Consider the following 13,633-nt stretch of genomic DNA (forward strand, 5'->3'; position numbering starts at 1 on the left):
AGCTTCTAAAAGCTACTGCAAAACTGACCTTGCTTTCTCTCTCTCTCCCTTTCTTTCTCTCTCTCTTTCCCTCTCTCAAAGAAGAATCCCGTTTGTTTTTTTTTCCTCTCTCTGCTTGTAAAAATCAGAACTTCTCCTAAGGCTCCAGACTCAATTGTTGAAAGACCTTTATCAGCACTTGAGCCCAGACTTCTCCATTTGCACCTGCTTTTGAAATTCTTTCCAAAGCAGTTCCATTGTCTTTGCAAAAATCACTGGTGCCTGATTGTATAGCTTCAGCAAAGCTCTTGCATTTTATATGAGATGTGGTGTAAGTATCTGTTTCTGAAGTGACTTACACTAAACCCCCACAATCTATCTCTTTTAAATACATTTTTATGTATAATATATAATATAACCTGTAACACTGCAAACTTTACCAAGTTTCAGATCTTGAATATATCAAGAAAAATTTTAAACCTCAGGTTTACTTTTGAAGAAATGCTTTAAGATTCTGTCTGATTGTGATGGTTCATAGTAGATTCACTATTGATGAAACATGAAAAGATTTGAACGTACACTTGAGAGAAGAAACACTTTTCCAAACAGATTTCCCCTAGGATTGTGAATTGTGCAGCATCAAAAGGCCCAGCAATGTAGTCATCACTCTAGAAGGACCCTAGTAAAAATTGAATTGCATGCCTTTTAGAATGCAGCTGCTCTGGTTGTCACTGTATTTACCATAACGCTATGTGACTTTATGTCCTTGTTTCTCTCAATCTTCTACTCAGCTTGATAAAGTACTTTTTCTTGTAATAAAACATCTCTACTTGTCCTTGGAAGAAGTGATTTCAGTGCTTCATAACCAGTTTGAATGTTATTCTCTGCCCTCAATTATTTTGAAAATTCATATATTTCTAGAATTTACATTGGAGAAATTTGATGACAACATGCTCTATGAAGATCTTTCACCTAAAATCTCTCTTTCCACCAGCTGAGTCTTCACTGATTTTAGTTCATATTTCCAGCATTAGCTGTTTTTCATTTTCTGGGCTTGAGTCTTCACTGAATTTTCTGATTTTAGTTCATATTTCCAGCATCAGCTGTTTTTCATTTTCTGGGCTTCCATGCGGTTGCCTACTCCAGTAACTGCTGAACAGTTTCACGACGTCATGATGCCAAATGCTGACATCAGTTCAGGATTACGGTTGCTATGAAACTTTTGTGCAGATATCTGAATGCTGGATTCAGGGACATGAACTGGAAACAGTGGAGTGTACATGGGTAGGTATGGTCAGACATCGTTTTGTGTGGGTAGAAATGGTCAGTTGTCATTTTGGGTTCTTACCCTTTATCGAGACTAAAATAGGAAGAGGTGATAGTAAGTGTATTAAGGGGCAAAGACTCTGAGATGATAGGGTGTTGGACATAAGGTAGAGGGAGAGACCACCTTGAGGGTGGTAGTTAGTTAGATAAAAATAGGAACAGAGCTAAATAAGAAAGAGATGGAAACAGTGGAACCAGATAAAGATGGGATTCATCTAAAGCTGGAAGGATCAATGTTTGAGCTATTGGGTTTAAGGCTGTTTAGTTGGAATAGAGGAACAAAAGCTGCAGATGCTGGAATCTAGTGTAAACACTGAGATACTGGAGGAACAAAGTGGGTCAGGCAGCCACCCTGAGAGGAATTCTAACTTTAGTTAGGTAACTACATCAGGAAACTCAAGTGTTAGACTGTGGCATTGTCAGAAGTACACTGGTAAAATTCCCCAAAACCTTGGATACCTACCTAGTTTGGACTATGTCGGACTTTAGACCCATCTGTGTGCTAGATTCTACTCTCGGAAAAGATCTTGCATGGAAATTAAAAATAAAACTTTGCCAGCAATGTCCAAATCTTGTTGAATTTTAAAAAATGCAATGCCTCACGGAAGCATTATGCGAGGAGATATTTGAACATGTGACCAAAAGCTTGAACGATGAAGTGAAGTGGCTTTTCTGGAGTACAATGGAAGGTAAAAGAAAGGAGGTGGTTTAGGAAAGGAACTCCTGAGTTCAGGGCCTTGGCAACTGGAGGTGTAGTCACCAATGGTGCAGAAATTACATTAATTATTGATCAATAGACCAGAGTTGGGGCATTCATCAGTAGTCGCACTGGAACTAATTGTGGGTGCTGAGAAACTCCAGACTGAAAGGGAAAATCCATAGAATAATTTAAAAATGGGGGTAAGAATTTTAAATCTGATGTGTTTAGTTAGGAGCTGTTGTGGGTCTGTAAGTGCAGGAATGATCTGACAATGATTTGCTGGGATTAAAAATATGAATTGATCACTTGTCTATGGAGGGTAAAAAGAGAGAGGACATTGGAGGAAATGACTAGGATTTTAGCGGCAGTTGATCTGAGGCAGGTATTGTGTCAAGATAGTGTGGTAGATTGTATGTCTGTTGTTTTTATGGTGCAGATGTATGGTCTGAAGACAATCTTGGAGCCAACGTGACGCCAAGGTCATGAAACATTTTTGCTGCTATTCAGCATCAAGTAAGTGCTTGATGGATAGATGGATGGGGATGGTAGATAGGAAAAGGAATACGGTCTGGGCTGGAAAAGTGGCAGTAGTATCACAGATAATGGAGGTAACTTTCACTCATTGAGTACTCAGTGTCACACAAGGTGACAGTTTAAAGGGGAGGCAGGTGAGGCTGTAGTCAAATACTTGAAAGTAGTTTCTTTTTGGTTCTGGATGTTCTTGCAGTGAGATAGCATTTGAAATAGGAGGGACCCAAGAACGAACCATAGAGGTGAGGGGAGTCACCCAACCAATTGAAGCAGATGTGGAGAGAAAAACCTTTGCAGATGTTCTCTTGCTGTGACTGGACAGATCAGAGTCAGGTTGGATAAATATGGCCCCTCCGAGCTAGATGTCAGTGAGAAGGCTTTGGAGAAGGGAGCTCTGGTCATCCATGTTAAAGGTTGAATAGGGATGCAGAATATTGGCCATCCTGCTTTTTTGTAACAAGTGCCAATTTTCTATTCGTGGAGCTTTTTTTATCATCCTATTTAAAAAGCAACATTTATTATAAAAAATACCGCCTGAAGATGAAACAACTGTGCAAGCCTAGTATCTCCACTGAAGTTCAATTGGAAGGGATGAGAGATGAAACTTCTGAATTAGAAATTACATCTGTGGCATTTCAAATCAATGTTCTGGCTGCTCCCAAGGAATTAATCTATAGGCAAGGTCCAAAGAAACGGAATGTTAAATGTCTGCTCTCAAACCAATACTTATTTAATGACTCAAATTGCATAGTCAGTCATGGACAAATGATGCACAATGGGATCCTTTCTGAATGTAAACTCTTGAAAGAAGATAGTGATCATTTCTCGGCCTTTTGGCTAAGATCAAGTGTAGAAAGAAGATGGTGATGTGGCTTAATTCCATACTTCTGGAAACAAACTCTGTATTCTATAAAATGTCTTCTCCCACACTATTGCCTTATAGATGCATTCATCTTTTAATATATATATGAGGAAAATATTGTTTAAATTTGGAATGTGTGGCTATGCTCAGTTGTGAAATTATTTTAGCCAATGTGCTGTTCCAAATGTTCTACTTGATTGGCAGCTTAGATGTCATTAATTGAAATGTTATCATGCCAAGTTATTTCATAAAGTTGAATAAACGAGTTGACTTGTCAGTTAGCAGAAAAATAACCAGGAAAGAGACTGCATTAATATAAAAGACGCTGGTTCCTAATGTTCTTCAATAATGAGAACACACCGTGTGTGATTCTTATCTGCACAGCCTGCTCAACCATCATTTAGCTGCACCACTGTGATGCAACTCATTTCCAAAGGAGATGGCCTTCAGAGCAGTTCCAAAGCAACACAACATAAAGTGAATACTCCGTTGCCAATATAACACTTGATTATTTGATTTCAAAGTCAAAGCCAGTTATGAAAACTCATCACCCAGTAGTGCAGGCCAAGTCTTTGGGGAAGTTGACAGTTTCTTGACTAGTAAAGGTGTCAAAGGTTATGGGCAAAGGCAGGAAAATGGGATTGAAAGGAAAAAGATATCAGGCAGGGTTTAAAAAAGAAAGTCTGCAGATACTGGGGTCGAGTGCAATACACAAACATGCTGGAGAAACTCAGCAGGTCACACAGCAATCATAGGAAGTAAAGGGTAACTTTATAAATAAAGGGCCCAGGCCAGAAACATTGGTTATCTTTTACATCCTATAGATGCTGTGAGACCTGCTGAGTTTCTCCAGCACGTTTGTGTATTGCACTCGACCATAATTTGAAGGGTGGTCAGACTCTGTGGACCAAATAGTCTAATTCTGCTCATATGGTGACTGCAAGGGAAAGCCTTTTTTTCCATTTCCCAGAACAAATGTCAGCATTTTAGAAGTTTTAAAGCATCTTTTTCCAGTAGCTCCCATGCTGATGTGCTTGTTGATCTGTCAAATTTTGTGACGTAGACATTGTGTCATTACTCAGACATTTTCCTCTCTGGCTTTCTGTGGTTCCCCTACGATAGATCAATAAAAGAACTACAAGGAAGACGCCATAAACTGATGACCAGTTCCAGAAGCAGGATTCTGGTTCAGTCTTCCTTAGTTTAACCTTTAGTTTTGCTAATTATTCTAATTATTCACATATAGAAACAGGACAATTTATCTTAATATGCTATCAGCAATCAATTCTTTACAGATGTTTATAAAAAAGAAAATTGAAGTTATTCTTTGAAGTGTTTGAATTTTCACAGGAATATTGACAATTTTTGTTGTCAATATTGGGTTGGTAGGTTAATTGGGTGTAATTGGTGGTCATGGGTTTCATGGGTTCGTAGGGCCTTCTACCTTGCTGTATTTTTAAAATATAAAATAATTTTTTTCATTGAAATGTAAAGCTTCAATACCCCACATTCAAGAAGAATTATTTCCAATTTAAAATCCTTATATCTGTGTAAGTGATCTGTACATGATTTAGGAATTGCTTAGTTCAGAAATGTGTTGTAGTTCAGTCCTAATGCAGGCTTGATCCTCAGTCTGTGGTAACGTGCTTTCAGGCACAGGGACAGAGATACAAACTATAAACAGAAACTTTGAACAGAGAGAGGATACAGTCTGGGAGAATGCACTTTATCTGACCCTCTCCCTCTCTTTCCTCAGCTTCTCTCAATCACTGAGGTGAAAGATGATGTCCCTTATAAAGTGCTGACAAATGCAGTATCGGTAAAAGAAAACTGCATTTCAATAACCTATTCATATTTAAACAGATACTCACTACCCTGTAGTTTGATGTTTTTTTTAAATCATTTTCTTTACAGATATTGAAGAAGATGTCTCCCACATCCCTGAAGATTACTTTTCAACAGCTTGAAGAAGGAGCCAGAAAGAATCTATCAGAAGTTTTAATTATGGAGTACAGACTTAGCCAAGCTTGTATGGTAAGATAATGTTTGTGACATAGACTATATCCTGTCATAGAAGACACTTTAGTAACAACATTTTAATGTTTTATTGCATTGTACAGAAACCAGTGGTGTTCAGATGAAAGGTAATTATTTAATGCTGGAAACAGAATTGGAAATGGGTCGGGAAAATTTCCAATTTACCTACAATTTCACTTTCAATTGAAGTCACTTTTTTTGCATATTAACATTGCACATGGTCAGCATTGTAATTTTTTAAAAACAATATAAATTTTGCTTTGCAGGCAGTTAATTCTGATAATTCAGGTAATTATTTAGAAATCAAGATAGAAAAATTATATTAGAATGAAATACATGTATCCTCAACACCATGATGGTTTAGTCAAAATAATAGTACAGTAAAATCCAACTTATCTGGAATTCAAACAACTGACCAAATAAATTGTGGAAAAAAAGGCAAAAGTTTAAAATCAGCATCCCTAGTGGTTAGTTTGCCAATCACACAACATGTGATCTCAAGCAACCGGGAAATACACTTAACCGGCATCTACCAATCCCCATTGGTGCTGGATCCTGGGGTTTTACTGCAGTTGTTTCTGCATAGATAAAATCAATGTAGATAGTTCAGCATTATGTTCAATATTAATGTAAGTTATACCAGAAAAATGTATTCATTTTGTACTTTATACTTTACAATGTATTTGTTGCAGAGAGGCCATGACTTCTATGAAGGTGTGCGAGCAGGTAGGGTAGCAATTATTGATTAATCCATTTTCATGATGCTACAGCTTTTAAAGAAAACTAAAGTCAATTTACAAAAACTTAAAAAGAATTGAAGTTTAGCCTTATCAAACTTTAGGTTTTATTATTGGACAGTCAACATACAGAACCTTACATTTTGGTTATATTATAATAACCGTGAAGACTGTCCCTATATGGATATCTCTGGAATCTAATTCTGTTACAAAATTTTCACTCCTCTTTTTGGATCCTCATTTCCTATATCTCTAAATAAGTTAACTAATAATCCAGTGGTTAAACATACTTTGAGGATAATGATACAATTTAGAAAACATTTTGGTTTAATGAGATTCCTCTCTTGTGCTATTTTAAAAAATTATTTATTTAAACCTTCCAAGGGGAATCTTGTTTACTTTGAACAACTTTCAGTTAAATACGGTCTACCAAATACTGATTTTTTTTCGTCATCTACAGATTAGGGATTTTTTTTAACAATCTCAATTATCTACATTTCCTAAGAGGACTGATAAGATTTTAAATGATACAATTTTTAATTTACAACCTTTCTATAATGGTTCAATATCTAATATTTATGATCTGTTGATGGGAACAAGATAATCTCCCTCAGATAAAATTAAAAAAACCTGGGAACAGGATCTACAGCTTTTAATTCCTGAAGAAACTTGTTACATAATTATCAAATTGGTTAATACCTCTTCTTTATGTGCCCACCACTCTCTCCTACAATTTAAAATAGTCCATAGGGCTCACATGTCCAAAGTCAAACTATCTCACTTATGTGATAAATGCAACAATGAAGATGCTTCATTAATTCATAGGTTCTGGTCTTGTTAGAGTCTTCAGAAATATTGGATCGAAGTATTTCAAAGTTTTTCTGAACTTTTTGAAGTTAATTTTAAACCTAATCCCTTAACTGCTTTATTTAGTATTGTTGGAGAGAGTGGCATAACTTTAACAGCATCTAATCTGCATGTATTAGCTTTTATTTCCCTTATGGCTTGGTGAGCAGTTACCCTGCATACTCATGCTCAATGGTTACATGACTTCATGTCATGTTTAAATTTAGAGAAGATTAGATGCTCGATTTCCGATTTGAAAGTAAATTTTCAAACATTGTGGAGACCCTTTTTGAAATCTTTGATTTGTTATGAAGGTAGAACTGTTGACTAATGAGGCAGTTTATCACTCTGAGAAGAATTCTGGCTTCCTTTTCTTTTCTGGCCAAACAGCTTCTTTCTTGGTAGTTGGTTTATATTTTCTTTTTTTTATAAAAAAATATCAATACAATATAATCTGTTTGCTTAAAATGTGGGTTATCTAGGATGAAATGATGTGATTTAAGTGTAATACATCTTTTAACTTTTAACATATATCTGTATGTACTCTATTTTTAGATGTGAAATTTCAATGTTAATAAAGAAAGAAAAAATATATGTGGCTAAGCTAGATCTCTCTTGTAGGCTATAGTTGTATTCACTATTTTGTAGTTTTTGGATTAAATAAATAAAAAAAAGTCTGAAACTTAATACACAAATGTGCTGGAGAAACACAGCAGGTCATAGCATTCACAGGAAGACCCAGGCCCTTCGTCAGGTATCAGCAAAAACAAGCAGGCATGTGAATATAAAGGTGGGTAGAGGTGGCAAGGGGGGGGGGGGGGGTGGGAAGAGAGACATGGAGGAGGAGACAAGTGATCAGTCTGAACTCCAGTGTCACTGTTGGGTACTTCCTATTATGTTTAGGGCGGAGGGTGTGTTAAGTCAATCAGGACAACCTTTCCAGATTGCAATTGAAATAATTTTTGATAATTACTTATTTTAATTTAAAGAAAAAGGATAGCATCAGCTTTGGCTATTGTGATCATACTCAAATAACCTGCAACTTCTTACACAGAAAGTATGCAACCTGGAACCTAATGCTCGAATTATCAGTACCTGCAGAATCTAATATCAGTGAGGAAATATTGAAATTGGCAAGGGATAGATGTGTTGCTGAAGTTCATGAATGGGGAATATTATATTTCCTGACTCTTAAACAATTGTTTTTTTTTAATATATTCTCAAAAGTCAAAATAAAAATAGTGTTTGCTGTAAATCTGAAATAAAATCACAAAATGTTGGAGGTAAACAAGAAAATCTGCCATGGTCTGATGCAGTACAGAAAGTGTGAGAGAAACCCAGCAGGTCTTGCAGCGTCCAGAGAAGGCATTCGATATCAGGCATGACTTGCTGTTTTTCTTCAGCATTTTTGTGTATTGCACAAAATGTTGGAAAGACTCAGCAGGTTCCATAGTCTCTGTTGAAAAAGCAATGGAGCAGGGAAGTTGTTGGATTTGCATCCAGGCAGGGTTCTGTACCATTAATTCAGGGACATTTGAATCCACAGCAGCAGCTGGAGGAATTAAAAATGAACTCATGATATAAAAATATTGAATGAAAATCTTTAAATAATGAGGAGATGGTGGTACAGTACAAAAAAAGTACATCTGGTTGACAAACATCCTAACAGTAAAGAAGTCAGACATTCTTGACCATATTGTCCAACTATCCACGCAGTCTCTTCAGGTACAGGGTACTTGAAGGTAGTTAATAAATGTCAGCATTGTGCTGTCTTCCTGTGGACAATTAAGTCTAAAAGAGTTCCCTGTTTTATCTCCACTAATGCTGAATGACTTACTGAGCATCTCTAGAATTATCTGTCTTTACTTCAAATTTCCAACATAATTTCATTTATACTTTAAGACCACAGATATACTTCTAATACTCCATTTATTAATCAAAAGGATCATAGCCAGGTAGAATTTCAAGTTCAGTTTGAATAGAAAAAACTGGTGTCCTAAATTTTATGTAAAGGCAATTACAATGGAGGACAGAGTTGGCTATAGTGGACTGGGAAAATTGTCTGTAGATCAGGTATTAGATCAGCAATGTCAGGCATTTAAGGAAATATGGTAAAACTCTGGTAATCTGCTATCCCATTGTTTGAAAATCCTGATTGCTCAGTATCTGACTCACAGGTCATATTACCTGCACTCTAAACTCTCTGTGGCCCTGCAACCCTTAAATTCAGAACAGTCTGTTTCTATGCTATTGTAAAACTCACTAGGGCTCTGTTTCTTGTGCTCTCTTTAAACTAATTAATGTCTATGTCTCATACTGCTTTTAAATTCACTGGAGCCCTAGTCCCAGTGCTGTCTTTGAACTCACTGGAGCCCTAGTCCCCATGCTGTCTTTAAACTCACTGGAGCCCTGATTACCCTGCTCTTTTTGAATTTACTAGGGCCTAGTTTTCTGCACTTTAAATAAACTTACCATGGTTCAATTTCCTGGCTTTTTTATAAACTCACTCTGGGGTTTCCTGTACTTGCTTTAAACTCATTGGGTTCATATTCAAGTTTACTTTACAAAGGTGCAAGATTTTTTTTAAATTGGAGTAAAATTATTTATGATATAATGAGTCATATGCAAAAGTCTAGAAAGTGTGCTTGTTGGGCATGACATGAATCCAGAGGGTACTGGATTATCAGTTTACTGAATGTCATAAATCTCAGCAAAGATATATCTGAGAATATATCAGTGTTGATGAGAATAATCCACAGTTAACAACAGCTAATTAAGGATGGAATTAAATTGATAGCCCAGAATATTGAGATTTTTTTTGAAGGCTAGCAAAGCATAATACAAAGCAAAACAAAATCTGCCCATAGTAGGTGTTTTTAGAATTATACAAAAAGGAAATGAGTAGTTGAAGTAAATGTTGATTCCTTAGAGGATAGACTTAAATGGAAAAATGAGAAATACCTGAATCAAAATTGTTTTAAATATATATTTTATGGTGTAGAAAACGCTGAATGAACTATCAAGGGGCTCAAGGGATGTTTATCACTGAAAAAAATGCTTGGCAAATTAATGACTTTAAGGCAGATAATTCTCTGGCTTGCTTCCTGGAATCTCAAAGGAATTGGCTGCAGAGATGGTGGAAGTGTCGGTTACAAACTACAAAACTTTTTGTGGATTATGAAGAGGTTGAAATCACAGTAGTAATGCCATTATCCAAGAAAGGAGGCAGGCAGAAACATCTATCATTGTGAAAAAGTTGGAATCCATTACTAAGAAGGTATTAGTGGGGCATTTAAAAAATAGTAATTTTGTAGGCCAGAAGACTGTTGTTTTCTTAAAAAAAACTTACCCAAAATATAAAACAAAGCAAAATAAAATTATAGCGAGAAAGGTGAAAATATAGACTAACAAGGAGGCATTTTTAGGGGAATATAAAAAAAGAAAGTAAGTAGATGGATGCTGAGAAGAAGTTTTCTCCATGGGGGTATCTAGAGCAGTGGTGCACAGTTGCAGAATAAGGAATGCCCATTTAACACAGCTGAAGAGGAATTCCTTCTTGGAAGGTCTTGGGCAGGATCAAGATGGTTTTTTAAAAGGGAAATTGTGTTTGATAAATGTTTAAGTTCTTTGAAGAAGGAACAAACAAGGTGGATACAGAAATAAATATAGTTCAATTGAATTCACAGAAGACAGTTAATTTGCTGCCACATAAAAGATTTACATAGAAAAGCTCAGCATTGAGGTCTCAACTATTTATAATCTGCATTAATTACTCAGATGAGGGTGTATTGTAACAGATATGTTCATAAGATGTTTCAACTTCCTCCTATTTTTATGGGTGTTGTATGACCCACTGAGTTCTCCAGCTTTTTTGTGTACTGTATCATATTACTAGTGTGAGGTTTGTTCAGTGTGCGATGGTAGCAGGAAAAAAAATGGTCCTTGAATCCAGTGGTGAATGATGACACTCTTGAATCTTCTTCGCTACAGGACCGAGAATAGAGTGTGGCTGGGATAGGATGAGATGTTTGGTATATTGGCTGCTTTTTTGAGAAATGGGGAGATGTTGATGGAGGGAAGAGTGAATTGTGTGTACATCTACCCATGCATTCTGTACCCATAGTTCCATAATTCCCATCTTGTTTGTGAATTTTATCCCTTATCTGAACGAACAGTGCTGATTGACAAGGATCAAAACCCCAAGTGGAAGCCAGCAACTTTGGAAGAAGTAACGGAGGAGTACCTGAGTAGCTGCTTTAAGTCACTTGGAGCCAAGGAACTCAAGTTGTGAATGGATGAATGGTCTGGGTATTTAAATGAAAATTGTGCAAGGTTACAAATGTTTGCTTTTCTCTTCAAGCACTTAGCATGCTTACAGGTAAAGAATGTAGTAGTTGTCATTTGAAAAGCCCGTGTCACAAGTATAATAAATGTGAGAGAACACTAAGGTTGTTTTTTTTGGGGGAGGGAGCATTAACCAATAAATAATATCAACATGTATTTGTACACATGTATTGGTACACATGAGAACAAATACTGGAATCTCAAGCAACAGAAATCCATGGGAGGAACTTGGTGAGATGAGTAGGATCAGTGGAAGGAAAAAAGATGGTCAACTTTTTAGGCCAGAATCCTTTATCAAGGCATATTTATGTCATCTAAACAAGGGGTGTGGGGTCCTGGAACCAGAATAGCTTAGCAAAGAAAGAATTAGGTAGCTGAGTGGTAGAGTTTGTTGCAGGATAGGATGGATGTTACAGAAGAATCATCCTGGATGTGTGAGCAATTTATTTTAAATATGAAGACTTGGTCCCAAACTTAATTGTCAGTATATTGTATTGCTTAAAACAAATGATAATTTTCATTGTTTAAAAAGGCATAATAATAGGATATTTTATATTACATAAATCATCTCTAATTTTTTTCATTTTACTTCTTTTTCATTATACATTAATGATCTGGATGATGGGGTGGTAAATTGGATTAGTAAATATGCAGGTGATACCAAAATAGGTGGAATTGTGGATAATGAAGAAGGTTTTCAAAGATTGCAGAGGAATTTGGACTGTTTAGAAGAGTGGGCTGAAAGATGGCAGATGGAGTTTAATGCTGATAAGTGTGAAGTGCTTCATTTTGGTCGGAATAATCAAAACAGAACATACATAGTAAATGGGAGGGCATTGAGGAATGCAGTGGAACAGGAAGGTCTAGGAATAATGGTGCATCGTTCCTTGAAGGTAGAATCTCATGTGGATAGGGTGGTGAAGAAGGCTTTTGGTATGCTGACCTTTATAAATCAAAGCATAGAATACAGGAGTTGGGAAGTGATGTTGAGACTATTCAAGATATTGATGAGGCCAAATTTAGAGTATTGTGTGCGGTTCTGGTCATAGAAAGGATATCAACAAGTTAGAAAGGGTGCAGAGAAGATTTATGAAAATGCTACCTGGATTTCAGAATTTAGATTACAAAGAAAGGTTGAGCAAATTAGGTCTTCATTCCTTGGATTGTAGAAGGTTTAGGAGAGATTTGATAGAGGTATTTAAGATTATGAAAGGGGTAGATACAGTTGATGTGGAGAGGCTTTTTCCATTGAGAGTAGGAGAGATCTCTTGATGCCTGCCACATTGACCACCGCCAGTGGGCTGATATTACCTCAAACCGTGCATCTTGGCGCCTCACAGTTCGCGGGCAGCAACCTCCTTTGAAGAAGACCACAGAGCCCACCTCACTGACAAAAGACAAAGGAGGAAAAACCCAACACCCAACCAACCAATTTTCCCTTGCAACCGCTGCAACCATGTCTGCCTGTCCTGCATCGGACTTGTCAGCCACAAACGAGCCTGCAGCTGACGTGGACATTACCCCTCCATAAATCTTCGTCCGCGAAGCCAAGCCAAAGAAGGAGAGATTGAAACAAAAGGTCATGAGTTAAGGGGCAAAAGTTTGGAAGTAACATGAGGGGGAACTTCTCTACTGAGGGAGTAGTGGCTGTGTGGAATGAGCTTCTGGGAGAAGTAGTAGTGGCAGGGTCAATTTTGTCATTTAAGGAAAACGGAAAGATATATGAATGGGAGGGGAATGGAGGGTTATGGGCAGGGTGCAGGTAGGTGGGACTAGAGGAGAGTACAGTTTGGTGTGGACTAGAAGGAAAAAAATGGCCTATTTCCATGCAATAATTGTTAAATTGTTTTTTTATATATAATTATTTCTAAGAAAAATGAATTCTGAATGTTTTTACTGAAATGAGGGCATTAAATTTTGAATTGAAAACCGACATCTAATTTGCTCACTGCATTCTCCTGATAGCAAATGCCTGGAAATGGTTCATTTTATTTTCTGTTTGTGTGTTGTGTGCCTCAGACAAGGTTCATGTCTTTAATTGCCCTTGAGAAGGACATTCTGATCTACTTTTCTGAATCTCTGCTGTCTTTGTAGTGATGAAGATATTACAAAGGTATTAATTGGGTGGGAGTTCCACAAATTTGAACCAGTCGTTACCAAACCAATCACAGGTTGTCAATCTGACATTCTCATGTTTTGATGTGGCAATTCCTTCCTGAAAATATATTGCATCTTTTACTGATTTGAATTACCAACTACCTTGGTGGAACT

The 13,633-nt window shown here is 36.8% G+C and overlaps 1 protein-coding gene across 5 annotated transcripts in view; it reads left to right on the forward strand.

Moving 5' to 3' along the window:
• The window catches only part of hibch (3-hydroxyisobutyryl-CoA hydrolase), a 135,161-nt gene that overhangs the window by 98,344 nt on the left and 23,184 nt on the right, over positions 1-13,633 (forward strand). For 4 of the 5 annotated variants that reach the window (XM_069934675.1, XM_069934677.1, XM_069934680.1 and 1 more), the window contains exons 12-13: positions 5,313-5,432; positions 6,128-6,161. In XM_069934675.1, coding sequence (XP_069790776.1) covers positions 5,313-5,432; positions 6,128-6,161 — 154 coding nt within the window. Of the gene's footprint in view, positions 1-5,312; positions 5,433-6,127; positions 6,162-11,193; positions 11,462-13,633 lie in introns of those variants that run through there. The other variant, XM_069934676.1, reaches the window with a different exon arrangement.

Source organism: Narcine bancroftii, chromosome 4 (genome assembly GCF_036971445.1).
Source record: "Narcine bancroftii isolate sNarBan1 chromosome 4, sNarBan1.hap1, whole genome shotgun sequence".
Taxonomy (NCBI): domain Eukaryota; kingdom Metazoa; phylum Chordata; class Chondrichthyes; order Torpediniformes; family Narcinidae; genus Narcine; species Narcine bancroftii.